Raw genomic sequence first — 27812 nt, forward strand, 5'->3', positions numbered from 1 at the left:
TCTAAAAGGACAGAGTAGATATTTTACCTCTTTTAAAGAGTTGTTTCATGATGTTCTCTCAGATTTACTTTATCTAAGCTTTCTTTTGCATTGAGACACCTTGCAAAATCCGACCTCTTCACCAAAACCAGTGAGGTTCTCATAACAGCAAAAATGAAGGAATTCACAATATGGAAAGCAGGCTAAAGAGTTAGTTGCTTAGTTAGTTGTTAGTTACTGCTACCCCATGAGGAAGAAAAAATAAGAGCTGTCTTGTATTCTTCAGCCAGAGTGGTTTTAAAATTAAAATCCAACAAGTTTACTAATGGGGATAAACACCCATTTTCGTCTTTCTTGTTTTACTGATCCCAAATCCTTGACTATCCTGTCAATGTCTGATTTAATACCATCTTCTCTGTGTGTCAAGTATTTAAGAGGTGAAGTTATTTACATGACTGTGTTCTTTAACCCAAATCAAAGCTGTTGCTAGCTCTTCATTATTGCAAGAAGTTTTACATTTTCAGAAGCGTGAAATGAGCTCATTGTCTTAGACTGACTGTTGTTGGACAGAACTGTGAACTGCTAAACTGCAGTGAAATCATTAGGAGGACTCTGTGCCCAGGGAGCTTGAGAGCTCTATTAGCTTAAGAAATAGCTTTAGAAGTGTTTTTATTAGACCTTGGGGAGCTGTATGAAATCCCTCTAGATAGCTTGGTGAAACACCGGTAATTAGTAAGTGGGTTTTTTAAATCCAAGGCGTAATTGTTTTGTCTTGTGGTATTTTAGAAGTAGAGTGTCTGATTTTCCTGTTCCTGTTATCAAGGGGGTTGTCATGGTACAGAATGAATAACTTCCTTTTCAGAGGGAGGGGAGGAATGGGTTATTTTCTGTGGTTTAAAAATTGCCTTACTGGAAAGGAATTAATATTATTTATATTAATAAACAGATTGTTTGGAATGCTCTGTGACTCTTTCAACTGTAATGTGGATTCAGGAAGGTTCAGCCCCTTCCATGGAAGGTCTGAAGGAGCCTCCAAATGGTGATGCTGACGAAGGAGCTCTGCACAGCCTCAGGAATCAACGGTGATGATTGTTCTCTTTCCATCGTTACAGGCCTATGAAAGAAGGTTTCCTACGTGCCCTCTGATCCCCATGTTCGTAGCCAGTGACACTGTAAACGAGTACAAGAGTGAGGACGAGGCCATCCACGTGATCGAGCGGCGCTGCAAGCTGGACATCGATGCACCACGGCTGCTGAAAAAGGTGATGAGCTTGGAAGTGCCTGCTTTGTACTTCTGGATGTCCCTTCACCTGAGTACTGTACCTTAACAGAGCCTGTGCATCTTCTCCAGATTGCAGGAGTGGACTACGTGTACTTTGTCCAGAAGAACTCTCTGAACAGGCGAGAAAGGACTCTGCATATAGAAGCCTACAATGAAACCTTCTCTAACAGAGTCATCATTAACGAGCACTGCTCCTACACAGTGAGTAACAACAGGCCCTTGCTGGGGCTGCAGATGGAGCTGAGGCAGTGTTTAGATCTCAGGACTCAGAACTGGGGTTGTTCCTGGCTTTTGCCTTGCAAGAAAAAATAACCAGTGCACCGCCCTGAGTGATAATTGTTACTGTTAAATGTAACACGCTTGCCTCAGGAACGGAGACACGTGTGGCACCCTCTTGCTTGAGCATCTTCTCAGAGAGCAGAACACAACATAATTTGCTGTGTTTGACAGCTCTGTTTAGGCAAATCTGTGCTCTATAGCAGCAGTGTGGGACTTGGTGAGGCTGATGACACCCTGACAGAACTGCCAGAGGAAAGTTCAGCTGATTTGCCTTCTGCTCAGCTCAGACAGAAGTTCACTGAGTCAGCTACGTTTTAACCTATCTTTTTTTCATTGTTCTTGGTCTTCAGTGCAAATGTTGATGCAGAGGAGTCTGGTGGCAGGCCTGCTGCTCTGCTCTGGTCATGGTTTATTTCTGAATGGCTCAGCCCATCCTCATGGGCTCTTACAGCATGTACTGTAGCAGTAGAACTTCAAATTGATGTTAAAGGTCAGATCCGAGCTAACAAATGTAACTGATTTATCTGTATTGTAGCACTCTTTTTATGTGCAGGTCGTAACATTTTCTGTCGTGTTTAACCTGTGGTTAAAAGATCACTGCATGCCAAACCCACTTGACACTGTTATCTAGTCTTTTTGTAATTATTTCTGCCCTCACTTCCAGGGCATATTTAAAAATACTCTTCCACTTACCTGCAGTTTTTATGTGAAAGCTCTGCTTAAACAGGGGAAATGCTGTACAGAAAAGTGCATGTGGTAAATACATACAAAACACAGCACTTCTCTTTGCCCGTTTGCTCTACTCAATCAAGAAGTTAGGTAAATACAAAACCAGGTTTTTAATGGAAGAAGAAGTTGTTTCTAAAAGTTCATTTTTATTAAAGGTAACTTATAATTGAATTTATGAAAATACAGGAAGATTCTTAAGTGATGTTATGATTTGTACTTAGGCTGTACAAGCTATTCTTGTACCTCCCATTCCCTAATACAGAAACAGAAAATGAAGGGAAAAGGGTTTTTTTCTGTAGCTGTCTCCTTATAAAGTGTTGATCCTGTTCTTAGCCAAATTTAGCATGTTTTGAGGGGGAGGGGAACCCTAAGGCATCAGGCCAGTTGCATGCTCAGAAATCCAGCCTTTCGTGATGTTTTTATAATGACAAATTCAGAGCCTGGCCTAGAAATTGCTTGAACAAATCTATTTTATCCAAGAGAGTTTAAGAAACAGCTTTTTGTAACAGTATCAGCATCAATCATGAATTGTTTAGGTTGGAAAAGCCCTTTAAGATGGAGTCCAACTAAAAGTCTGTTTCAGGATCATGTCAGTAAACCAAGAGATAAGCTAAGAGGGAAGGTGTCAGCTGAGTGAGGAGTGTGCACTTCTGTCTGTGGCATTATCATAGGAGAACAGACTAAAACAGTTTTCATTCTACAGAAGGCTAAAGTACCTCATGGGTCAGTCTGTTGGCAGTCTGTCTGTTGGAAACATGTCTGGACTGCAGTGCCTGGGGATGCTGCCCCTGTCCTTGCTGAGCTGGCCCTGGGCTATCAGCCACAGCAGAGAGTTCCTTGTGGAGGCTTTTACCCTGTTCCACAGACACCCTGCAGTCCCAGCCCTTATCTAGACTGAGACAGTGTATAAACGTGCAGTCCTCTGGCTCGTGGCTCGTGCACTTGTGTTTCTCCACCCTTCCCTTTCTTGTTAAGACAAAAAAAAAGCTGTGGGACCATGGAAGGACTTTTCAGCTTTTTGTCTTTTGGTGTTGCCTCTTCCCAACCGTGTTTTGCAAGTGAAGCAAGACACTGCAGATTCCACTTAAACTTTTGACTGTGTGAACCTCTAAAATAAGAAACATTTTAAATATTTCGGGGGGGGGGGGGGGAGCCTAAATGGATAACTGAGCTGTGTGATCTTTTGACTTGCAGGTTCACCCTGACAATGAAGATTGGACCTGTTTTGAACAGTCAGCAAGTCTGGATATCAAATCTTTTTTTGGTTTTGAAAGCACAGTGGAAAAGATTGCCATGAAGCAATACACCAGCAATATTAAAAAGGTGAGCCTGCAGTTGGGAAGGATGTGCCTGGCTCCAAGTTACCAAAAGACACTGAGGCTGCTGCTAAGTAACAGGCTGCTCTGCTCAGGGAGCTGGGCTGCTTTGCTAAAAGCCTGGGGCAGTGTGTCTGTGTAGGGCTGTTTCAAGTGGAATCTTTAGAGGTCTGATCACTTAATTGGGTTTTCACCCCAATCCTTTCTGGGTCTAAATGGGTGGGTTTTTCAGTAGCTGAAGTAAATTTTCTTTTTTGAAGGGAAAAGAAATAATAGAATACTACCTGAAGCAGCTGGAGGAAGAAGGAATCACTTCTGTCCCTCGCTGGACTCCTCCTGTTGCATGTAAATCAGAGAGCAGCACATCCCACCCAAGGAGACCAGTGTCACCTGCCATTAATATCCCAGAGTCTGCCACAAAGGAGGGCTTGAACAACAAGGAGATCCTCAACAGCTCCAGCAGCCCCTCAGAGCCCACCGCAGGAACGCCCGATGGTATGAGGGTCTGATGTGTTCTACTGGGATGCTTTCTACTAGAGAGGCACTCAGCAGTGGGCAGCTTCTCCAGGGCAGCTGAGGAGCTCCACGTTGGCTCCATGGTTGGGGACATGCAGTGTTGAAGTGTGGGCTCACCAAGCAGTGACACATGGCAGAGCTCAGGGAGCTGTTCTGGGCTGAGCTCATGAGTGGAGGGCAGGTATGAGCAGAAAAACTCTTTGCTGTTCATTGGGTTGCAGATGAACAGTCTGCTGCTTGCCCTGAAATTCAGGGATGGGTATAACTATAGAAATAATGGGTTGAAAACAGCTGAAGCTCCCCTAGATACAGTCTTGTGGGAATTGGGGAAAATTCTTGCACTGGGAGATCAAAGCTTCCCTAAATATTTTTAGAAGCAGTAAGCCCGATGGTGCTGTGGATTGATGAATCTGAGTATACTGGCAAAATGCTTTCACAAGTGTCTGCTTTTGCTCCTTCCTTAGTTGCAGAAGGGTAATTTTATCTTCTTCATGAAGATGACTGTGTTTGTTGCCTTGCTCACCTTTTCATTGATTCAAACGAGCTTTATTCAGTTCTGACTGCGCCAAAGACAGCAGGCACTTTGAGACAGCAGCAAATCAGATCACTTGGTGCTTGGCCTAGGTCAGTTCAGGACCACTCTGATCACCTGTAATCTCTTTTTAGATAAGCTGGATGCAGACTACATCAAGAGGTACCTGGGGGACCTGACCCCGATGCAGGAGAGCTGCCTCATCCGCCTGCGGCAGTGGCTCCAGGAGACGCACAAAGGCAAAGTGAGTTCCTGGGGGTGTCCAGAGTGTGTGACACACAAGGTGGGCCTGAGGAAACCTCCTGCCACACCCCCTGGAGCTTACTCTTTCTGCTAAGTGGCTCTCCGTGATCAAAACCTGAATTTAAGCAGTGGCAATAGGAGGAGTTCGTTGTGACTGTCCAGCTGACTTTGCAGCTGAGGTGCTTCAATAATTAGCATGAAAGCCTCTCAGACTGTCAGTTAAACTGCCACAGGGCAGTAACATCAGTTTTATAGGTCTTCATGGTTTCTACAATGACCTTATTTTCACATTTGTTTGTTTTGGCCAAACATCATAGTCTTAAATACTGAAACAGTGGTAGCAGTGGAGCCAGTTAAGTCACTGATAGCAAAGCTGGGGTTTTTCCAGTGCCTTGTGATTTGCATGTGTGTCTCAGCTTCCTCTACCTTAACAATAAAATACAGTCTGTGTTCTGTCCTGATTTATTTAAATTGGACTGACTTGGTATGGTCATGCAGGTGGAAATGATTACATTAGAGTTCATGAAATTTTTATATCCCTTATGAAGGTAGCTGCAGTGCCTGACAGGGCTCATGATTTTGTTTCAAACAAAGGCTGATTTCCTTGAGTAACTCCCAGTGTTACCCACCATCCTCTTGCATTGGTGCAGGGCAGCACATTTTTCAGCTTCTCTTGTTTGGGTTTCTGTTCTTGTTTCAAACCTTGAGTACAAAATTTGGTGTGGTTTTTTTAATAGATCCCAAAAGATGAGCACATTTTAAGATTCCTGCGTGCCCGGGACTTCAACATCGACAAAGCAAGAGAGATCCTTTGCCAGTCACTCACGTGGCGTAAGCAGCACCAGGTGGATTATATTCTGGACACCTGGAATCCTCCCCAAGTGCTCCAGGATTACTATGCAGGAGGCTGGCATCACCATGACAAAGGTATGGTTTCAGTACAAAATATGTATTGAACAGCCATTTTACATTTTGAATCAAATGTGATTGTTGTCTCTCTGTTAGCTAGAGGTGGCTGGTTAGAACTTCTCAGTTGTTAAGTACTAAAGACACTTAAATTCATAGAATATTTTGGGTTGAAGGGAATTTAAAGTAATCTTGTTTCATCTCCCTGCCATGGGCAGGGACACCTTCCACTAGACCAGGTTGCTCAGAGGCCCATCTAGCACGGCCTTGAACACTTCCAGGGGCATCCTCAGTTTCTCTGGGCAGCCTGTTCAGTGCCTTTGCCAGCCCTTAGCTGCTGATCCAGGAGGCAGACCCTTGGATCAGAGTCTTTCTGACTAATACTGACATACTTAAGTCTGCTTTGCCAGGAGCTTAAAAAAATTGATTAATTGCACTTCTGTAGTGCTCTGAGATGCTTAAAAGGGTGTTAGGCAAATGCTGAGTGTGCTCTTTCAGTGATTAAAAGATGTTTGTAAATAAGTATATCTTTGTAATCAATTTATTTCTGATGTTGTATAAGTCTGCTGATGGCATAAATTAATATTTTTTTGGCATTACAATCAGCTTAATGATAAGAAGTGGAATGTTGAAAAAACATCAAATAGAGCAGGTTTGTTTAAGAAGAGAAGCAGCTGTGACTGAATTCCCTTTGTACTGTGAGCCACAGCCTGACACACTCCCCTGTCCCTCTGCTTTATCGTGCACTGATCTTGTTGCTAATACATACATAGAAATGAAACACCTTGGAATTTGTGGTTTGAGGCAAGCTGGGCTCTTTAGATAAGGAAATGATCTCTTACTGTGAGTGATCTGTGCTCTGATTGAGTCTTTTCCCACCAGGCACCATTGTTTCTGCTCAGCTCTTCCCTTTTCAAGCAGCATATGAAACAGGGCAGGATGCTGTCAGCAGTAGTGACCAGGAGACAGGGAGGACGCAGCAGAAGTTTAATCCCAGAGCTTGAATGGCTCTTCCCTGCTGCTCTGGGTTTGACAGACCTCAAACTGAGAAAATGGAAAATGAGAGTGTGCCTGTAAGGATTGTAGGGAAAAAGACCTGTTAATAAGTTCTCCCTTTCAGCCCGTTCCTTGTCTGTCCTTTGCAAAGACTTCCTCTGTCAATAGCACACAACTTGGTCCTGCCAGCGAGCAGAAAGGTGCAGAATGCATCAAAAGCTTGTTTAATGTTCTGCTGAGGAGTTCTTCAGTCTTGTGGTGAACTTCGTGCCCCCTCCCTTCCCCTGCAGTTCCTTTGATCTCTCTTGCAGCATGCCCACAAGTACAGCATGGCTTTGTCAATAATGGAAACACGATTTCAGAACTATAATTTATCAGTTCTCTATAATTTAAAATTTTACAGCGGTAGGTGCTTTTTTAAAACCATCTTTTCTAGTATTGCTCCTTTCCTCCTACAGATGCTAAATGTGCCAAACTTAAGCTGGGTGAATGCTGTGTGGCTTTTAGTGCTACAGCAAAGGCAGCAGTGATAACGAAGCATGTTGTCTAGAATGAGCTATCAGTGCTAAAGAATAGAAGTTATTATTTTGGCTTGCAATTAGCACAGTTTTCTGTACATCTGCGTGGCTTTTATTTTGACAGGAATGCTTCAATCTAATGTCTTTTTAAAATCACAAAGCTCTAATGGAATATAAATTGTACAGTGATAGCACTGTCAGCTGAGACTCTCCTTCATGTGTCATTTGGGTGGACCAGGGTTACTGAGCTGTTAGTTTGGGTTTGGAGGCATCTGTGTCTGGGAGGGAGGGAGACCTGCTATGAAGCTTAATAGCAGTTTTTGTTTAGTGTTTCAAAAGCTAAACAGTACATTCCAAGATAAGTGTGTGCCGATGTTAAAATAACATTTTCTTTTAGTCCACCTGATAAAACATAAAACACTGTGAACTTTCATGGGGGCAGTGTCTTTGCCAAATAAATAACTTGCCTTGACTCTGTAGTTTTGGTTGGTTGTTGGTTTTTTTAATAGTGTATTTTTTGCGGTTTCTCCCCTTGTATCTTAAAGGACTTAATGATAATTTGATAACCTCCTTTGCAGCTGTTGGAGGGGAGTGAAGCTGCACAGACCACAGGACTTGAGGGAGATTTTTATGTAGAAAGCTTCCTTTTTTTCTTCTTTTTATATTGTATGCTAACATATTCACTTTAATAAGCTGGTGATTATTTAGCCTGTGTATTAGAATAGATGAAGCAAAGCTTAACAAGTGCATCACAGCTTTAGGAGGAGGCTGGGAGCTGTTTTGGACAACTAAGGGCCAGAGATGCAAGCTCTGATTCTCAATTTCGGCCAACACAGTAATACAGCTTAATGCCTGAGTATCCTGCCAGTGTCAGGCTGCCCCAGTGTGCAGGCAGACTGTGGAAAGGCAGGGCTTTAATGCAGAGGGTCCAGCTGAAGCTGATCTCTGGAGCAGAGTCTGTTCTCACCAGGCTTACCCTGCGTGAGCGGGGCTGTGTGCCAGTTCTGCACAGTGACAGAGCTGGAGTGTGGCTCCAGCAGACTCCGCAGAGGGCAGGCTCTGGGTTAACACTTGGTTTCATTAATTCCCACATGTCAGGATGGCTATTTTTCAGGAAAGGTTGCTGTAAACTCTCCAGAGCAATATTGCATCCCATGTGATAAAAGCCTTACAGCCTTCCTCGCAGCTCTGCAGTTACAGGAAAAGCTTCAGTTCATTGGTGTACCTGAGCTGTCCTGGAAGCTAAGAATAGTCTGTGTCATTAATTGTGTATACCAAGGTCTGGAGTGTACTGATGTACTCAAAGTCCTTTGAACTTTCCATGAAGGTCAGGGAGCTATTTTTGAATCAGGTTATCTCCATTTTGCAGCTCGCTTACAGGTAATCTGTTGGTGTAGCTGCACAGTCACGTTTATGTTGCCATCTGCTCCTGACTCTTCCTCTTGCAGGGGAGGTTTAACTGTTATGGTTTGTTTCCATCAGAATTCTTTAGAAGTAGCTCTCTCAAATGTCTCTTGCTGTGTTGGGTGAGGGTGCTGTTGGTTTGTGTCTCTGCAGACGGGCGCCCGCTGTACGTGCTGAGGCTGGGCCAGATGGACACCAAGGGCTTGGTGCGAGCGCTGGGGGAGGAGGCCTTGCTGCGCTATGTGAGTGTTCCCAACACTGGATATTTTAGTTTAGGAATTCCCTCTGCCACAGCATCCATCACTGGCTATTCTCATGTGCTCTCTGGCCGTCAGTTTTTGGTTGGAATACGTCTGAAAGCCCCTGGTAGCCGTTCCTGGTGCTTTCTTTCCCACTGCAGGCTGATGGTGGAAAGGTGGAGTTCCTGGCAGCTCCCGTGGTTATTGATTGGCATTTGCACAGATTCTTCTGCACTTGTGGAGGGCTTCAATCTCCAGTCTCTGCTCTTGTACAGAAGAGAAAATGCCACACTCAGGTTTTTGTCAAGCCTGTACTCCAAGGATAAGAATCATTTATTTTTAAAGAAAAAGTGCTTGCCTGTAGTTCTGCCTTCTCTAAAGGCATCACTCAGACTGTTGGCTGTGGATCTGCTCAGCTTCCAAGCAGAAAGCTGGCAGAATTCCAGGTTTGCACTAACTTTTTTTGACTCCTAGTAATGACAGGAGCAGCCATAGTGACTATTAAAAGCAGGGGCTGGATTTTACTTTTCTCTCCTAGTGGCGTTTCCAAGCAGACACTAGTTTTGTTTGCTTGCCCTGGTTCTGTTTCAAGGTTACTTTCTGTGATTTCAAAAGGGGTTTTAATTTCTGAGTAATTAGGGATAATTGTAGTGATTTCTAGTTCATTCTTTAGAGGAGGGAAAAGTTTATGCTGGTTTGATCTTGTAGTTTTAATTAATCTTTGGATATAAACATATTTTCTTTATCCCACCTACTGAGCTTGAGGCTGTCTTTTCTAAATCCCACTCTTTCTTGTGCAGGTTCTTTCAATAAATGAAGAAGGGCTGAGGCGATGTGAGGAGAATACAAAAGTATTTGGCAGGCCAATAAGGTAAAATCTGCTCTGTGGGAATTAGCTGCTTTCATGGGGTGTGTGGGGGGAATGTCAGGCAGTGGAACAAGCAGAGGACAGGCTGTGTCTCACATGCAGGTGCAAGCACAGGTACAGTTAATTGAGAGCCTCCCCAATTAGTGCTAGAGGGACTGTGGCTGGGGAAGCCTGAGGGATGCACAACACCTGCCCCAGCAGCCTTTGTCTGGTGTTCATAATGGTTCTGTTGGGGCTGGTACTCTTCAGCTCTCTTGTACTGCTGGATATCTGCAGAGCAGTGCAGCCCAACTCCCAGATCTGTTTGGGAGGGGATTTTACAGGCATTGGTGCAAGCTGCCAAGAAAGCAGGCCACGATAATATCATAAGTAACATTTCCAGGAGTTTGAGGTGTGGCTTCCATGTCACTTGTTCATCCATAGTCCACTCCAAGGCTCATTACACTCAGTTCTGGTTTCATTCTCCATTTATTATATGTGGCTACTCAGCTCTTGATTCAAGGTGAGGTCATGAGGCTCCTGTGAAACCTGGGATCTGATTTTCCAGGTTCTGGCATGACTTCATGTGAAGTTCAGTCAAAAGTGGTTTGCTAGCCCATCTTTAAGTCATTGTAGGGGTCACTTGTGAAAGTAGCAAAATGAATTTAAGGGCATGGAACGAAGGCAGAACCAGCCTTGAAAAGATGCCATGTTTCTTGGACTCTCTCCAGTTTCTGCCTCCTTCCCCTAATCTGTAATGTCCAGGGATGTGTCTGCTTATCCTGTCCCTGTTAGAGAACTTGCTGCCCTAGCTCTCCAAGGGAGGTCAAATCCAAGGAGAGGTCTCATGTGTGTAACAATGGAATGGTGTTGCCTGCTGGATCTTCATTTGTAGCCGTAATCCTAAAGGGCTGCATATTAAACATTTAAAGTGAAACAAAGAAGGGTTTGGTGTTTCATAGAAGCCTTATGCATAATGTAATGGCTGCTGGCTGGTGCAGCACAGCTGTAAATCTTGAATTCCTGCCCAGGGCGAGACCTGAACTTGGAAAGAAACTGAAACACATGCTGCAGCTCAGTAGTTAGTATTAAGAACATATCTCTTCCTATAGAAAAAGCTTCCTTCCCTGAGATCTGACAACAGAATTAGCTTTGACGTGTATTGGCACCGTTGTGCACTGTGTTAGTAGAAAATCTGCACTGTGAATGTTAAATTGCTTCAGAGCAGCAGCGTGGCCACTTAATTGATCTCGCAGTAAAAGCAGTGCTTTAATGTTTGGGCTGACTGTTGACAGGATCTTTTTTTGGCTTCATATGAACTGAACCTTTATCTGGAATCTGAAATGTCTGTGAGAGAATGTGCAGAGTGTGCAGAGTGATCATTGCACACCCCATTGCAACTCCAGTGTCTACGGGCAGCACAAAGCAAGGAGGTAAAACAAGAAACCAAAACGTGCAGAGGCTCCCCACATTTCAGTATGTTGGGCACTTGCAGAAGCAAGGAGAATTTTGATGCTATTGAGATTTTTCTTCTTGTCTTTCTCAAATTCAGCTCTTGGACCTGTCTAGTAGACCTGGAAGGCTTGAACATGAGGCATTTATGGAGACCTGGTGTCAAGGCCTTGCTGAGAATCATCGAGGTGGTTGAAGCTAATTACCCTGAGACCTTGGGTCGTCTTCTTATCCTAAGAGCACCTCGAGTATTCCCAGTTCTCTGGACACTGGTACGTGTGTAATCCAAGGTATTACTCAGTTCTCTCAGTTTGTGAAAGCACTTCAGAGATCAGGCTGTATGTGCAGCAAATGCTGCCATTTGGAAACATGTCCTTTATGTAGGATTCCTGGAGTGGGTTAAAAACCACCACCTAAGAACCTGCTTACGTAGTTGGTTAATTTGGCTTCTTTGTGGTGTGAGCTTTGCATAACCAGGATGGTAACACCCAATGTGATCAAAACTGATTCTTTCAAAATTGACTTGAAAACAATGTAAATTGACTTGAGAAAAATGTGAGGGGCTGATCTGTTGTGTTTTTCTTTTGTTGTAGGTTAGTCCATTTATTGATGACAACACTAGAAAGAAATTCCTTATTTATGCTGGAAATGACTACCAGGGTCCTGGGGGACTGCTGGATTACATCGATAAAGAAATTATCCCTGATTTCCTCGGTGGAGAGTGCATGGTATGAATATAAACTATTGTGTAAAGCAACTTATTAGTGTTTTTTTTATTTTTCCTCTCCTCTAAGCAAAGAAGTCTGTAAGCACAGAGTGATTCCTGCTGTGGTTTGGAGGTGGGGGCTATGGTGTAGGATTCCAGGCTCAGTGCTGTTTTCTACATCCACTTTAATAAGAGCAGTACAATGCTTCTCTAGGATGAGTATCAAATACCTCATCAGAACAGCCAAGCACAGCTAAAAGCCACAGTCTGTTCCCTGGAAAGTTCAGGCAAACATGGTTGCAGAGCTCTGAGCAAGAGTTGTCACCAGCAGCTGATCCAAAGAGCCTGTGTCACCTAAAAACCAATCCCATAAGGAGCCCGTGGGAACATGTGGCACATAAGAGGGCTCAACAAACAGCCCAGTCTCCTCACACAGGGTGTGCAGTGAGCCCCAGCAAACCAGAAAAACACTTTTACTGCAGGATACTGTAATTTCTCAGTCCCTTGTCACATGCCTTCATAGCTGTTTCCTGCCTGGACCTTGGGTGTCAGTTGGATCTGGCATTGTAACATCTCACTGACAATACTGTAAGGTTTGTTTCACCTGTAATGTTTTTGACAACACAGGTTCGCTGTGTTTTCAGCCCCTGTACGCTCTCTAGATTAATTTCTGTACCATTCTTGAAAATTCATCTGTGTCTGTTCCAACAGAGCCTCAAATGATAATGAAGTACAGTTAGATGTGTTGGAGTAGAGCACGTGTTTATCTCCAGTGCAGCTTTTTGCTGCAGCAGTAGCTTTCAGTGTCCTCTAATTTGGAACTCAAAGCTGGCAAAATCCGCTGCTTAAGTAAGCAAAAGTGAATGTTACCAGGAAGCAAATTGCTACAGTACTTCCTGCCAGTTACAGGCAGTGGCATTCTCTCTCTTCTTCTTTACTTCTGTGTATTTGAATAAAAATGACTTCTCTGAGATCTTTTCAGTTCTCTGTTGTAATTCAGTTACCAAACACTTTTACTTCCCCAGACACTTCTGTGGAACCTGTTGTCAGCTTCATTGCTGCAGGCTTCTTAGAACAGAAGTTTGCTTAGGGAAGTTGTGTAATCACTTCCAGTACTGAGTTATCAGACAGCTGTAACTTCAAAACTGTTAACTTTTCTGGCTTCAGTGTCCTTTCACCTGCTTGGAAATTTACTGTATCTCCCACTACCCCTCGTTAAGTTCAGCTACCCCAGTTCTTTCAGGTCTCTGTAGCTCTATTTTTTAGACTTAGTAACCATTGCCACTTCCCTCAGGATTCTGAACTGTCTCCCATCTTTCTTCAGTGTAAGGTGGTGTAAATGATAATTACAGCCTTTCCACAGTCCCTTTCTGGAGTGGTGGCTGTTGTGAATGTACAAGATCTGTTCCCCTGGTGTCCAGTTCTGCAAACATCTCACCCAGATCACTGTAAAAAAGAACTGCATGTGTCATGTACAAGCTATAAAACTACTTTCAGACTGTTCCCTTCTCCAGAGCATTGCTGAATGTTTGTTTCTGAAGCTGGCAGGCAGTGAACATGATGGGATGGTCACAGGAGATAATTTTTAATGGTTTTTTTTGTTTTAGTGTGAAGTACCAGAGGGTGGGCTGGTTCCCAAGTCCCTCTACCGGACAGCAGAAGAGTTGGAAAATGAAGACATCAAGCTTTGGACTGAAACAATCTACCAGTCTGCAAGTGTCTTCAAAGGAGCTCCACATGAGGTACAGCTCCAGCTGCCCTTTGCTTTCATCTCAGCCCTCTGCTCTGAACCCTTGTCTCTTGGCCTGGGAATGGTCTATTGCTTGTTTATTTAGTTGCTGTGCTTCCACCTTCTGTAGCTGGTGCACGGTGATGCTTTAGTAGTTGAAGTTTGTAACTGGTCCTCCTGTTGTTTTGTTGCCATTTAGGGAATATCACTGGTTTTCATTCTGTTCAAAGCTATGTTCTTCTAAGCAAAGCAAGCAATATTCTCAGAAGCTGTTGGAAAGCTTCTGAAAGTCTTGTGTTAAAAGAGACACCTCATCAGGAGGGAATTTGTATCCGTAATGCCTTTTTTTGACTATTAAAAAGCCTTTTTAATGGTAGAAACTAAGCCCAGCAACAAAAAAGCTCTGTTCTTTGTCTTTTTTTTCCTGTAGGAGTTTGCCTTTACTGAGCAAATTGCTGTTGTCTAATGTGTCTTTCCTGTCTCAGGTTCTCATCCAGATCGTGGACGCCTCGTCTGTGATCACATGGGATTTTGATGTGTGCAAGGGCGACATTGTTTTTAACATCTTCCATTCCAAAAGAGCCCCACAGCCTCCCAAAAAGGATTCTCTGGGAGCTCACAGTATTACATCCCCTGGTGGGAACAATGTCCAGTTGATAGACAAAGTCTGGCAGCTGGGGCGTGACTACAGCATGGTGGAGTCTCCCCTGATCTGCAAAGAAGGGGAGAGTGTGCAGGTGAGAGAGGAGAGAGGCAGATGGAGCCAAAGCTGCCTGTTCTTACTCACAGCACTGATGACTGAGTGGTGACTCAGTGCTGGGCTGGCTGCTTGCTTTTGGCCAGCATTTCAGCTGCTGTTCAGGCTGGGTGCTGCAGGGAGCAGGGATGGGATTTACGTGGGATCTGCTGTGAGGGGAAGTTGCCATCAGTCCAGTAGTGACTGAGATGGATCAGCAAGGAACCTGGGGAAGCCACCTGAAACAAAGTGCACATCCAGAAAGTAGCAAAACATGCTTAGTGCTGTAATTCTGACAGTTATTTTCTGAAGCAAACAGTCTGTTTGAGGAGTATCACAGTGCCTGCCCTCATTAATGAGAGAGGGCTGGAAATCAAGTCAGAGCTTCTGTGCGTTTGTCCCTCTAATGGGCAGTGTAAGAGCTCCTGATGGCCAAAGCTCCTGAAGGTTTTTTATGCCATTTACAACCTGTCCTTTAATTCCAAGTTTGGTATAACGTGCAGCATGTTTACAGTCACGCTGCCACTGCTGTTCCTGTTCACTTGAAATGAGTCAGCCTCTGAAAAAGCAGCTCCTTAAGTCACCAAGATGGAAGTGTTAAACTGGAAATACGGGCAGTGACCTCTTGACTGTGAGGCAGGAGCCTTGACTGCTCTTTTCACTGTCTCAAAAGGACAGCTGTGAAGGAAAATAAATGAAAAAAATGGATATCGTTTTAAAGCAGAACTTGTTCTTTCAGTGTATTAAACCCTAACCCCTCTACACTATCAAAAAGCTGGAGGAACTGCTGGTGTTCCATCCCAGCTTTGATAAGGATGTTGTGTGGGGAGAGTCTCCCAGCACTGCCATTTGCCTTAGGAGCTGAAATATTGGCACTGGGGAAAAATTCTGGGCATGTAGGCACTTTTTCTAAGCTTGGAAAAGAAATGTCAAGCCTACAAATCTCTATTAACCAAGTTAATTTTTGATTTTTGTTGTGTCTGCTTGCAGGGCTCCCACGTGACCAGGTGGCCTGGCTTCTACATTTTACAGTGGAAATTCCACAGCATGCCTGCCTGTGCTACAACCAACCTGCCTCGTGTGGATGATGTGCTGGCATCTCTACAGGTGTCCTCTCACAAATGTAAAGTGATGTACTATACAGAAGTGATAGGATCTGAAGATTTCAGGTATGTCTGGCCAAGGTCAGCCAATGTCAAACCTTTCTGATTATTTAGATGATCAAGTCAGTGTCAACTTCATTTAAATACAAGTAAATTGTGAGGGCCTTAAAAAGTTGCACTGAGGGCAACTAATGTATAAAAGGGGTTAATCAGTTCCCTGGTGGTAATCATCACTGGTCACTTGGCTCTGCTTTGAGAACTTGTTGGGCTTGGCAGGTTGTCCTGTAGAAGGGGGTGCAATTCAGATTCCAGTTATTGAATTTCATTTTCTGCCAGTGGATAAACTTGACTGAAATTAAATCTCTGTCTCTTTGAACAGCATCTGGTTTTTTGAAAGGGATGCAGTGTCCTCATTATTTGGTGGTGGTGGCAGAAAAGCTTTTGAGTATCTGCACCAAAGCTGTTACTTGCTTTTTATTCAGTGTGCAAACAAATATAGATGCAGAGCAGAAATCAAAATCTTCACGTGTTCTGAAGCTTAAAACTGCTTGCTTGCTTTTTTTTCTGCAGGGGATCTATGACCAGCCTTGAATCAAGCCACAGTGGATTCTCCCAGCTCAGTGCTGCCACCACCTCCTCTAGCCAGTCCCATTCCAGCTCCATGATTTCCAGGTAGTGCCACAACAGCTGAAAAGCAAATGGATGTGATGGCTGGACCCTCGCCCATGGCAGCTGACTGCAATACAGCATATTCAACTGGCAATTGTGCAAAAAAACCCCACCCCAAAAAGCCTTTTATAGATAGTAAAGTAGCTGTTTGAATTTTACACTTAGTGGTTTTGGTCTTTGTTAGATCCAGCAGCTTGTCTCTTAACTTTAACCCTTTTTCCTAACTCAGCCATAAATATTTTTGCAAGTGTGCTTGCACAAATCCTAACTCTGAACACAAGGGCTCTTACTGAAAAGGAAAAACAACCAGTGCATCAGTTAAGAATGAATTTTTTTTTTTTAAACTCTGTAGATGTTAAAAAGCAAAAAAGAAAAACCCTACCAAAAATGCTCCGTAGTGCATTAGAGATCAACTGCAAGTCTCCTGTCAGGACACTCCTTGCCATCCTGAGAAATCCCCTGTGATCTTCCAGTGCTGTAAACTGTTCTCCTGTTGCCACTAATGATGTCCGAGACAAAGAACAGCAGTTGCTGGATACTTGACTTTGTGAGTCCATTTTTTTCAAAGCATGCCCACAGAGCTGTGGCCAGGCTGTAACACTAAATATAACTTTTGTATGAGCACATTTCTGGGGAATTTGAGCTCTGCATCTTGCTGGGTTGAAGCAATTTGTTCTTTCCTGAGATGTGTGCGTGGAGCACTGCAGAGAGAGAGGCAGAGAGCAGGCTCTCCCTCACTGTGTCACACTGGGCTCATCCAGGGCTGCTCTGAGCTTTTGTTCCCAGCTCTGTGCTGGAGCTTCACTCTGCTTCCTTAGTGCATTCCAAGCAAATTGATTTTACTGAGATTCTCTTCTTGTCAGGAATTTATGCAGAGTTGCAGCTTGCTGCTTAAACCAGTCTGAAGGAGGTGTGGCTTCCATCCTTCCTGAGCACTTCTCCCTCTTTGGGGCCTCCTGTTCTTCCCTGCACCTGGCAGAAATAGAGCACCTGAGTTCTGATCAGCCTTCCTGTGGGCAGGGAGCTCAGGGATCTTCCCTCTGAGTGATACAGGAGAAGATGCTCTAGGGATTTTCTCCACCTTTTTCACTACTGCCACTGCCAGAGGTGACCTGCCATTTGGGATTCTGTCCCGGTTTCCCAGGCCCAAGTTGGACTCCTGCTGAACTCTGTCCAGGTGTTCTTCCCTCTCAAGCCCTCTCTCTATGCACAGCAAAAGGCTCTAAAGACTGAACTGTCAGGCAAATACCACACCTGGCAGTGGAGCAGAGAAGATTTTGGTCTGAAATGCAGCAGGATTTGCACAGTTAGACCCTGCTTGGTCTTTCCTTACCCTCACAGAGCTGAATTGTCCATGCAGGCACAAGGAGCTTTTGTGCTGGCTGCAGTCCCTGCTAGGAAGTGGGGTAGGCTCTGGCTTGGGTCAGTGGTGGAGGAGCTTATGGAGGTGTTGCACTTGGAAAGCAGAACTCACTTGAGATTCTGGATCCCCTGCTTGAGGGAAGCTGGTTCTGAACTCAGTGCAAAGCTTTTTTATGGCTGCAGAGCTCCTGAGAGGCAGGCGCCAGACCCCTGACAGCAGCTCTGCTGCAGCCCCGTTCTGCCTGTGGCACGTGGCAGAGCTGACAGGTATTTTGGTAACAGAGGGCCTCAGAGACCAGCCTCCTTAAGCTGAACCAAACTGGTCTGTTCTGGAGCTTTTTTAGGACTCAGAAGCTGAAGGTTAAGCTGTTACTTAGGCTGCCAGAGTGGGCTGTTGTGTGAGACAGGTCTCTGCTTTGGTGTCACACAGCTCCCACCCAGTGTCTGCACAGGCTGTGGCTCCTGGGCTGCTCCACCCCAGTTGCTGACACCAGGAACCAGTATTCCCAGCGCAGGGAGTGCAGCTGGAGCACAGTGAGGTTCACCTGCTGACACTCAAGGCATTTCTTCCCATTCACCAGGCTGTAAGGGCTGAAGATGGACCCCTTTCTCTCTCTCTCTCTCTCTCTCTCTCTCTCTCTCTCTCAGATGGCGATTTTGCTGACAACTGTAAAGAATCTGCTCCATTCAACACTCCACATCTGTCCAGGTGTCTGGCTTTGTAGAACTTTTTGAGTTGCAGTCCCTTTTCAAGTCTGAAGATTTATATTTTTGTTTTTCACTTGAGCTGGCTCAAAAGTGGCACTTTGGGTTTTTCCTGCTGTTGATCGTAACACATCTTTTAGAGCTCAAAGCACATGACAGCACAAACAGCTGGGGAGATAAAATTCCAGAAAAACAATAGTTAATCTTCCTCTAAGCAAAGTGCTGTGGCAATATGACTTGATCACTGCAGTTGAACTAATTAATTTCCCATACCCTGGTCTTTCTTTGTGTGATACTGCTCTTCTTTCTCTCAGCCAATGACTCTTCTGTTGGCATCTTTCCTGTTATCAGTGTCCTTCACTTCCCTGTCCCTCCTCATGAACTGCATATCAAATTCTGTAAATGTTTTGTATACATAATACCTCATTCTTGGTAATAAAATACAGATAGTCTTTAAAAGATTTTTTTATTGTTATCAATAAATGTGAACTGTTTGGAAAAAAAAAAGTGGGGGGCAGTCTCTTTATTTCATTCATCTGCTGCAAAGCTTCCAGGTTATTTTATGTGCTGGATTCAGTGCTGGGTGAGGGAGGGGCTCCCTGGCTGCCCCCACCACTGACACCTCGGGCAGGAGGCCGAGACAATCACACTTGGGAAATGACGGGCTTTAATTAGTAGAAATAGACTAAGCTTCAGCTGTTTTTAAAACAGGAGCCAATAAACGTCAAACTGTGGGTTTTCTAACTCCTGAAGCTGGAGCAGAGGCTGCAGCGTGTTTATGGTTGGTCTTTCAAATTTGATCCAAGCTGTGAAGCTTTTATAAATGAGAATCTTTAACCGTGGCCACGGAGGTCTGTCAGCAAGACCAGATGGCTGCCTGACCTACTTCAAGCTTTAACATGTGGTCAATATTTCTATGCCAGCACATAATAATGGACCAGCTTTCTGCTGCTCAGGACCTTTCTGAGTGCAGCAGCCCTAGACAAGGTGTTGTACAAGGAGGTGGCTTTGCTGGTCAGCTGGGCTGTGCCTGGAGACGTGGGGGAGCTGCCTTTGTGGCCAGTGCCCCTCTCTGAAGTGGCAATTAAATAAACCTGAGCCTCAGCCCCTGCTGGAGCTGGGCAGGTGATTTCAGTGCAGGCCAGGGCTGCTTCAAACAGCTCCTCTGGGAGAGGTGTCAGTCTGGTTGAACCCTGTGGTTTGGATTCGTTTGTTGGCTTTTTTTAATGTGCATTTTTATGAGATGAAGAAAAATTCCTGGAAGACATTTCACCTGGTTTTTTTCCCACCTGCATCCCCTCCTCCCCACAAAGCTGAGGGTTCCCTGTTCTTCAGGTCTCTATTTGCAACCTTGGCTTGCCAGCGAGCCTGTAAACTCTCAGTCAGCCCAAGGGAAGGATCCTGAACTGCCATTCCCGAGTCTCCCCTGCTGGAGCAGGAGCTGGCTCTGCCCAAACAGCAGCACCCAGTCCCTGCAGGGGCAGCCAGGGCCGTTTGCTCTTCCATCCCTTCGCAGGGTGGGCTGATTCCGTGCTTGGTGTAGGCAGGCGAGTTAAAACGGTGATGGGAAGGAAGAATTCTGTCATGCTGGGGGCACCCAGGCAGTGCAGGGTCACACAGAGCCCTCCCCTCCGTGCTGGCCGTGCCGGCCCCATCCTGCATCCCCACTGCCCTCCCACAGCTGCGGGGGAGGGTGCGAGGCCGGCGCAGCATCCCAGGAAGCTGCTTCCCAGGGCGGGGGCTGCTTAATGCTGCCGGGAGAGACAAATCCTCGGGCGGAAGCGTTAGGTTTTGGCTGGCTTTCCAAAGTCATCAGCAGCCAGCTCTATTATCCAGGCTCTTAAAAAAAATTTGCCATCTCCTGGGTTTTCTTGGAAGGGTAGGAAAGCATTTCTTTTATTTCGCTAACTCATGCCGGTGGTAAGAGTTTGGATGCTGAAAAATAGAAGGTTGGGATTTTGCACCTTGTTTTTCCTTTTTTCCCTTTCCTATGACCACTGCTGAAGTCATCCCACTTTGTGCCGTCAGCCTTGGTTCCCTGTGGTCCTGTGGCAGCCACAAGCCAAGGGGAGCAGGGAAGGGAGCCTGGATTTGGGCCCTTTCCCCTGTGCACAGGAGGGGAAATAGGGGCTAAGAGGGGCAGAGCTGGGCCTCCCCCAGCTCCTCCTGGCCTAACAAACACACAAATAGATAAATCTCAGGCTTTTCTCTCAGGCTTTTTTCTGCTGGTGGAGCCTTCCCTTGTGTCATGGGGTGACCTTAGTGGGGCAGTTCTCCCCAGGATGGGCAGCCTGAGGGGAGTCCTGGATCCAAACATCCCTCAGGTGGGGCTTGGGATGGTGACCCCAGCACTGCCCCTCACCCGGGGACTGTGCTTTGAACTGTTTGCAAAGAGAAGGGGAAATGAAGGAGAGGAAGGAGGAGGGGAAGAAAAAGGGAAAGAGAAAAAGGAAGAAGGAGTTAACATCACACACCCCTTCATTCTGCCACTACCCAGCAACAAAAAAGGTGCAGGGCAGCCCCAGCCCCCAGCAGTGCCCCCAGCCCCTGGTTTGTGCCCCCCCCACTTCTCCTAATGGCATTTTGTGCAGGGAACATCCACCTGGGTGTTGAAGAGCAAGTGCAGGGGGGACCCTGTGTGACCCCCCCAGTCCGGGCTGTGCTGGGGAAGATCCACAGCCCAGCCCAGGGTGTGGGGTCAGTGGCTCACCCAGGTGTCACCCCACAGCCCAGTGTCCCCTGCTGACCCCTCGGACCCCCATGAGGGTTCCAAGCCCTGGGGTGAACAGGGTGAGGCCAGGGCAATACCGAGCCAGTCCAGGGGGATCCCAGCTCTGCAGGCAGCCCCTGTGCCCCCAAATCCACCGCCTGGCACCATGGGGCACCCAGGGGGGGATATCGGCCACAAACCCACCCAGCCAAGCCCGGCGTGTGGCACTGAGGGCACAGGGCTGGGGGAGACCCCCGAGGGGGAACCCGGGGCCGTGCTGGTGCCCCGGGGACAGGGCAGGGACACGGGTGGCCGCAGCACGGCCGGGCCCCGCAGAAACCCCACTAGATGGTGCCAGCAGCCCGCGCACGGCCCCGGGCACCCGCCGCTGCCGGGGGGCCACTGTCCCTGCTGTCCCTGCTGCCAGGGGGGACACTGTCCCTGCTGTCAGGGGGACACTGTCCCTGCTGTCCCTGCTGCCAGGGGGACACTGTCCCTGCTGTCCCTGATGTCAGGGGACCACTGTCCCCACTGTCCCTGCTGCCAGGGGGACACAGTCCCTGCTGTCCCTGCTGCCAGGGGACCACTGTCCCCACTGTCCCTGCTGTCAGGGGGACACTGTCCCTGCTGTCCCTGCTGCCAGGGGACCACTGTCCCCACTGTCCCTGCTGTCAGGGGGACACTGTCCCTGCTGTCCCTGCTGCCAGGGGGACACTGTCCCTGCTGTCCCTGATGTCAGGGGGGCCACTGTCCCCACTGTTCCTGCTGCCAGGGGGGACACAGTCCCTGATGTCAGGGGGGCCACTGTCCCCACTGTCCCTGCTGCCAGGGGGGACACTGTCCCTGCTGTCAGGGGGGCCACTGTCCCCACTGTCCCTGCTGTCAGGGGGACACTGTCCCTGCTGTCCCTGCTGCCAGGGGGACACTGTCCCTGCTGTCCCTGATGTCAGGGGGGCCACTGTCCCCACTGTTCCTGCTGCCAGGGGGGACACAGTCCCTGCTGCCAGGGGGCCACTGTCCCCACTTCCCTGCTGCCGGGCGGACACTGTCCCTGCTACCAAGGGAGGGACACTGTCCCCTCTGCTGGGGTGGGGGGACGACGACGACATTGTCCCTGCTACAAGGCAGGGACACTGTTCCTTGTGCCAGGGGCTCGGCGTGGAGCTGGGGCTGCCCTGGTCCCCCCGGGTTCTGCTGCACCAGAGCACTAGTCCCCACTGGGAGCCACAAAGAGGGCAGGGGACCCCTGTGTGACCCCCCCCAGCAAGGACAGCACATTGTGCATGGAGCAGCCGCCACTCCAGACCCACGGGGTGGCTGGGCTGGGACACCCCCGGCCCACCCAGACCCTGTCCCTGTGCCCTGCACATCCGAGAGGATGCTCCACTCACCTCCAGGCTCCATCCTGCCTGTGGGTTTGCTCTCCCACTGCTGAGAATCTTCCTAAACCGTCACCATCTCCCAAGAGTCCTGAGAAACTTAATCACGGCTGGAGGAAACCCTTGAGGATGTGCTAGGAGAAACGATGTAGAAGTGAAAAAATATCCTCCTTAATTCTTGGCTCCAGTATGGATTGGCCCACGAGCTGCAGTGGGCTGTATCCAAACACTGAATTTTAATTATGAGCAGGATTTCACCAGGGAAAGGGAGATGGGAAGAGGAGCAGCCCAGAGAAAAAGATGGACACCAAAACCACAAATTCTCCCAAAAAAGATCCTTGAAGTCATGGCAGAACAAAACTTATGTCAAGCCTTTTTGCCTTTGCATAGTTATTTATTATAATAACATTTATGATTATAACATACTGCCTCTTCTTGGAGGTGCCAAAACAGCAGCAGAGGGGCTGGAGGACTCTCAGGTCCAAAATGTGTGTGGCAGAGCGGGGAGGGCAGGACCTGCTCCTGTCCCCATGGCTGGCACTGGCACTGCCAGGTCCTGGCCAGGGGCTTTTCCAGCCCTGGGGAGTGATGGACAGGTCAGCGCAGCCCTCCTCGAAGTTTCTGCCATTCCCTGCAGCCTGGAGAGGCCACACAGCTCTGGCTGCTCTGGCCACATCCCTGCAGAGCCCTCACTGGGCTGTGCTTGCTCCAGCGGGTTTCCCTGGCGTCCCTCGCCAGGCACTGACGGATGTTCCGTAACAGCTCCCAGAGACTTCTCCCGCCACGGTTTGTGCCACCAGAGCCTTGCCGGGCTCACCACACCCCAGCTGTGTGTGCAGCCCCTGCCTGGCTCCAAAGCTCGCTGTCCCCAAGGGTCAGGCCTGCCCAGGGACCTGCCAGGACAAGGTTGCCACGACAAGGTTGCCAGGCCAGGTGTGGCGATGTCACTCGCCCACTGGCATCAGCCCAATGCCATGTGCCCGCCCCATGCTCAGCCCCCCCCCCCCCCCAGAGCTGGCACATCTCGGGGTGGGGGGCCCTGCAGGACCCCAGCACCCATTGTCACCCAAAGCAGCCTGAAGATTTTTCCTGCTGGGCTTCAGTCACTTGGGGGATGAAGGCTCCCAGGGCAGCTCTGACCCCACAGAGGAGCCAGCTGCAGATGGAGGCTGCCCTCCACATGGTTTCCCCTAAAAAACCCTATTTCCCGAGCAAGGGAAGGGTGCATCTCTCCATGACCCATCCCGGCAGCCCCTCTGCAGCAGCCCTGCCTGCATCTCTCCCCCAGGAGCAGCTGGCACACACTGGCATGGTGACACTGATGGCCTGAGCCAGCCTTGGGCAGCCACGGAGCCGGGTGTTTATTCATCCTTCACAAGAACTCAACAAGAAAGGAAGCAGGGAAGGATCATGTGAGCTCCCCGCGAGGAGGGCTGGTGCTGGCCAGCACTGGCAGGGACATCACCCAGGGCAAGGTCACTGGGCCCCTCCAGTCCACCCAGTAACTCTCCCCTGCTTACCCTGATGGAGCTGCAGCTCCTGGGGCCCCACAGGACCGGCAGCATCTGAGGGGTGCAGCTGCCTGAGCAATTCTCTTTGAAGATATTTGATGCTCTGCTGTGCCTCAGAGAGGAGGAGCCGGTTCTCCACCAGCTCTGCTGGGCCCTGGATGCTGCTGAGAGGAGCTGCAATGAACTGAGGAGGAGGAGGAATGGCAAATCCCTCTGCTGGGACAAAGAGACCTCTCCAGATGCAAGCAGCAGCTTTCCCCCCCTGGGATGAGGCCGGACCTTGGCAGGCATTGTCTGGTGCTGCTGCCCAGGACTCAGCAGGAGGTTGGAGCATCCTAACCTCTAGGCAGAGCCCCGGTGGTGGTCCTGTGGCTGGCACTCGGTGAGAGCAGCAGGCACCACCAGAGCCATCCCTCACTGGGGCCAGCGGGGCACTGGTGTGAGGGCAGACGCTCCAGACTGGCCCAGCCACCCCTCCTGGCACCGTGGTGGTTGTCCTGCAGGACTTGGCAGTCACATTTCCAGGCCCTTCCCTTGGGGACGCGGAGCAGTGACACTGAGCTGTGCGAGCAGATGCCCCAAACCCCACTGAACCCTGTGCTACCCCCCATGGGACACAGGGGAGAGCTGGGGAGGGATCCCAGAGTGTGCCATGGATCCCAGAGCGTGAGCATCACAGTGCTGGGGCTTTGCCTCCTAAAACAGAAGAACAAACCTGTTCAGGCTCAAGGGCTGTGCTGTTGTTCCAGGTTTGTTTTGCTTCGTCCTCTGTGGGGCAGAGAGGCACCTGTGGGTGTGAGTTAGAGCTGTGGATCTGGAATAGCATCCCTGGGAATGGTGCTGGGCCCCCCCTGGAGGAGCAGGGCTCTGCCCTGGGGGCCAGAGAAGGACTGCTGGGACTTGCGCAGAGCCTGGCACAGGACCTGATGTGGAGCTGCTGGATAACGAGGAGGGGAGGGGTGTTAATTAGTGACGGAGAGTGGGAAGGAGGGAAGTCAGGGGAAAACACACGGCACCTGGTTCTTGGAAAGCTGCTTTTGGAGGAGTTTGTGTCGTGTTGGGGGAGCTGGTGGTGCCTGCAGCCACCCCGGGGCTCTCAGTGGAGACACCATCACCCCCTCCTCCAGCCCTGCCCAATAGCAGCACTAACCCACCCCCAAGGATGAACTGCCCGAATAAGAAACCAAGGAGCCACTGGGGATGAAGAGAAAGGCCGTGGGGACCTGGGGTGACATCTGGCACACCCAGACCAACCTCCCCCAGGAGGGCCAGGAGAGCGTGGGCATCCCAGGGCGGGCAGGGCTGCATGGGGACGGAGCAGGCAGGGCCTCGGGGCTCTGAGTCAGGCCAGGGCCGTCATGGGCTGCTGGATCCTGCAGTGCTGGCAGCACCAGAGAGCCCTCACGGCAGCCCGGAGGTGCTGCTGGGTCAGTGATCCCTGGGAGGGGCTGAGGGAAAGCTGCTGGCAAGGACCTGCAGAGCGCAGACCCAGCGAGTGAAGGCAGAGCAAGGGGGAAAGCTGCTGCCTTCATCCCACAGGGTTTGGTCTCCTGGTTCAGGGAGGGGGCAAAGTCATAAATTTCAGCTGTCTGTGGTGTGCAGCTCCGTGGGAAGTGCTTCCCAAAGAAAGTGTTTTCAGCTCGGAGATGAGGGCAGAGGGCAGTGCCAGGCTGCAGCAGGACTGATTGGGGTAAATTTAACCCCTCGGCAATGTGAGTGCTTTTCCTGCCCCTCTTTATAAGGAGTTTTGCAAGGACTTAATGCCTTCTAAAGTGCAGTCTCCCAGGGGCTCGGGCAGTGAGTTCCTGTCACCAGCACCCCTCCCTGGGCACAGCGTCCCCCCCAGCCCTGCAGCCTTCCCTGTGCTGGGTGGGGGCAGGACAGCAGCCGTGTCTCAGACACGAGCTTTACAGAGTTCCTGTATCTGCCCTGTGCATAAAAACACATTTATAGGGGAAAATGGGGAAGTGGCTTTAAACAAGGCAGCACGGAGCAGGCGGCAGTGAGAAGTGGCTGGAAGCTTGCTGGGGGACATCCCTGCAGCCCAGCCTCAGCAGGGTGCCCTGTCCTGCCCCGTGGCTTTGCCATCACGGTTTTATTTTGCAAACCCCGTGCACAAACACCCTCAGTGTGTGCAAACACCACCCCTCGCTCACAGGTGCGCACAGCCCCCAAACACCCCTTTATCCCAGTGCTGGAGGCAGGAGCAGGTGCCAGCCCTTGTCTGAGGCTTACCCCGCACCCGTGCCCCCCTCCCCGGCACCGGGGCACATATTCTGGGCCATCTGGAGCGTGACACGGCGGCAGCAAGTCCAATTTGTGAGCCGGAGGACTGCCAAGCACATCTGGCTGTGTCAGGTCACCCCGCACCGCTGGCGCTGTCACACGGATCCAGGACAAAGCCTCGCCTTTGTTTGCTCCTGTTCGGGCATCACGAGCGTCCTGGGCACCGGGGGGTGGCAGCTCGGGAGCATGAGCTCACCGTAGGCTTGGTTTGTCTTCATGCTAAACCCTTCCTGGAGATGTCAGCTGCCAGAACGTGTCATTTACGCTTCACGGCGCTGCCTCAGCGCCGCACGGATGTGACAGAGTGACAAACAGCAGCATCCTTGAAGGAACGGCTCAGTCTGGGTGATTCTTCTCTAACAAACAAGCGTGAGCTGAGCTGGGCTGGGCTGGGCTGAGCCAGTCACTCACGGTGACTCTGCAGGTGCCGGGCTGCCCGTGGAGGTGGCCGTGGTGGTGGGGACCTGCTGTGAGCTTTCCTGACACAGCCTCGGTCACTGGAAGGTGCTCCCGAATCCAAAAGCAAGGCTCGGGCTGTCACAGCTCGGCGTCAGACCCGGCAAGTGCGGCGGGATGCTGCCCTGCCCACCTCTACATCCCGGGATGCTGCCCTGCCCACCTCGACATCCCGGGATGCTGCCCTGCCCACCTCGACATCCCGGGATGCTGCCTGCCCACATCCCGGGCTCCAGTGACTACACAGCACATCGCCCTGGGAAATAGGATGATACTGGAGGGAACTGGGTTGCTCCTCTCCGTGCAGTGGGCTAGCTGGAATGGCAGAGTCAGCCCTGGGAAATGAAATCCTGCGGGTTTCTGCCTGTTGTAGCTGTGTTTGTTGTGCTCATGGGGCTCCTTCTCCCCATCCGTACCAGGAAAGTGCTTCAGCAGTGTGAGCCCACCCCCAGAGCCGCCACCACAGCCCTTGTTTCTGGAATCACAGGCTGGTTTGGGTGGGAAGGAACCTCAAAGCTCACCTAGTTCCAACCCTCTGCCAAGGACGGGGACGCCTTCCACAGACCAGGTTACTCAGAGGTTACTCCTGGAATTTGCCTCTGATCCTCCCCAAGCTGGAGCAGGTTTCCCAGAGGTGCTGCTGCCGAGTGTGGATCGGACCAGGGGACCAGTATAGAGCTGGTCCAGCAGGTCACCCCCACTCTCCCCAGCAGGTCAAGGCACTGAGGAGGGTTGGGGGGCAGTGGGGAGCATTGAGGGGCAGTGGGGGCCATTGTTGGGGGGCAGTGAGGTCCAGCCCAAGCTGGCAGCCCCTGGGGACATCTGTGCACTGCAGCCCAGGGGACAGTTGGCATTTTGCAGCTTTGCACTTTGGTGTTCACCTTCAGACAAGCTGCTCCAGGAGGGGGGAACACAGCAGTGCTTCACCCTCCTTGCCTCAGTTTACCTTGTGAAAACAAATCTCAGCTCTCCGCCCTTGCAGCAGGTCCCGCAGAGGTTTTTAGCAGCTCCCAGCCCAGCCTGCAGCGCTCCGACAGAGGGATGGAGGTGAGGAACTGGAGCTGGGGATTGAAGGCTGGGACTTTTCCCTTCCCACATCCCTGCTGTGAGGCCAGAGGAACTTGGCCAGCACCAGCACAAGGAGCCACATCCATCAGCGCCGGGTAAATAGAGCCGATTGTTCCCAGCGCTGCAGGAGGGGAGAGGAGGGGAGCACAGCAGC

The 27812-nt window shown here is 49.4% G+C and overlaps 1 protein-coding gene and 1 long non-coding RNA gene across 2 annotated transcripts in view; one reads left to right on the forward strand and one right to left on the reverse strand.

Annotated features, from left to right (window-relative positions):
• SEC14L1 (SEC14 like lipid binding 1) overlaps positions 1 to 18430 on the forward strand; it is a 41466-nt gene extending 23036 nt beyond the window's left edge. Inside the window, exons 3-16 of the mRNA XM_048323608.1 lie at positions 1092 to 1241; positions 1331 to 1462; positions 3464 to 3592; positions 3846 to 4080; positions 4768 to 4877; positions 5614 to 5803; positions 8854 to 8942; positions 9740 to 9810; positions 11339 to 11510; positions 11832 to 11966; positions 13552 to 13686; positions 14159 to 14410; positions 15400 to 15578; positions 16083 to 18430. Coding sequence (XP_048179565.1) covers positions 1092 to 1241; positions 1331 to 1462; positions 3464 to 3592; positions 3846 to 4080; positions 4768 to 4877; positions 5614 to 5803; positions 8854 to 8942; positions 9740 to 9810; positions 11339 to 11510; positions 11832 to 11966; positions 13552 to 13686; positions 14159 to 14410; positions 15400 to 15578; positions 16083 to 16188 — 2085 coding nt within the window. The 3' untranslated portion in view covers positions 16189 to 18430. The remainder of the gene's footprint in view (positions 1 to 1091; positions 1242 to 1330; positions 1463 to 3463; positions 3593 to 3845; positions 4081 to 4767; positions 4878 to 5613; positions 5804 to 8853; positions 8943 to 9739; positions 9811 to 11338; positions 11511 to 11831; positions 11967 to 13551; positions 13687 to 14158; positions 14411 to 15399; positions 15579 to 16082) is intronic.
• Positions 18431 to 18601: 171 nt separating this feature from the next.
• Positions 18602 to 22477, reverse strand: LOC125335755. The gene is made up of 2 exons (XR_007207538.1): positions 22350 to 22477; positions 18602 to 20629 (listed from the first exon to the last, which is right to left on the reverse strand). It is a non-coding gene; the product is annotated as an uncharacterized LOC125335755 (long non-coding RNA).
• Positions 22478 to 27812: the final 5335 nt, after the last annotated feature.

The sequence above is a fragment of the Corvus hawaiiensis genome, chromosome 19, assembly GCF_020740725.1.
Source record: "Corvus hawaiiensis isolate bCorHaw1 chromosome 19, bCorHaw1.pri.cur, whole genome shotgun sequence".
NCBI lineage: Eukaryota > Metazoa > Chordata > Aves > Passeriformes > Corvidae > Corvus > Corvus hawaiiensis.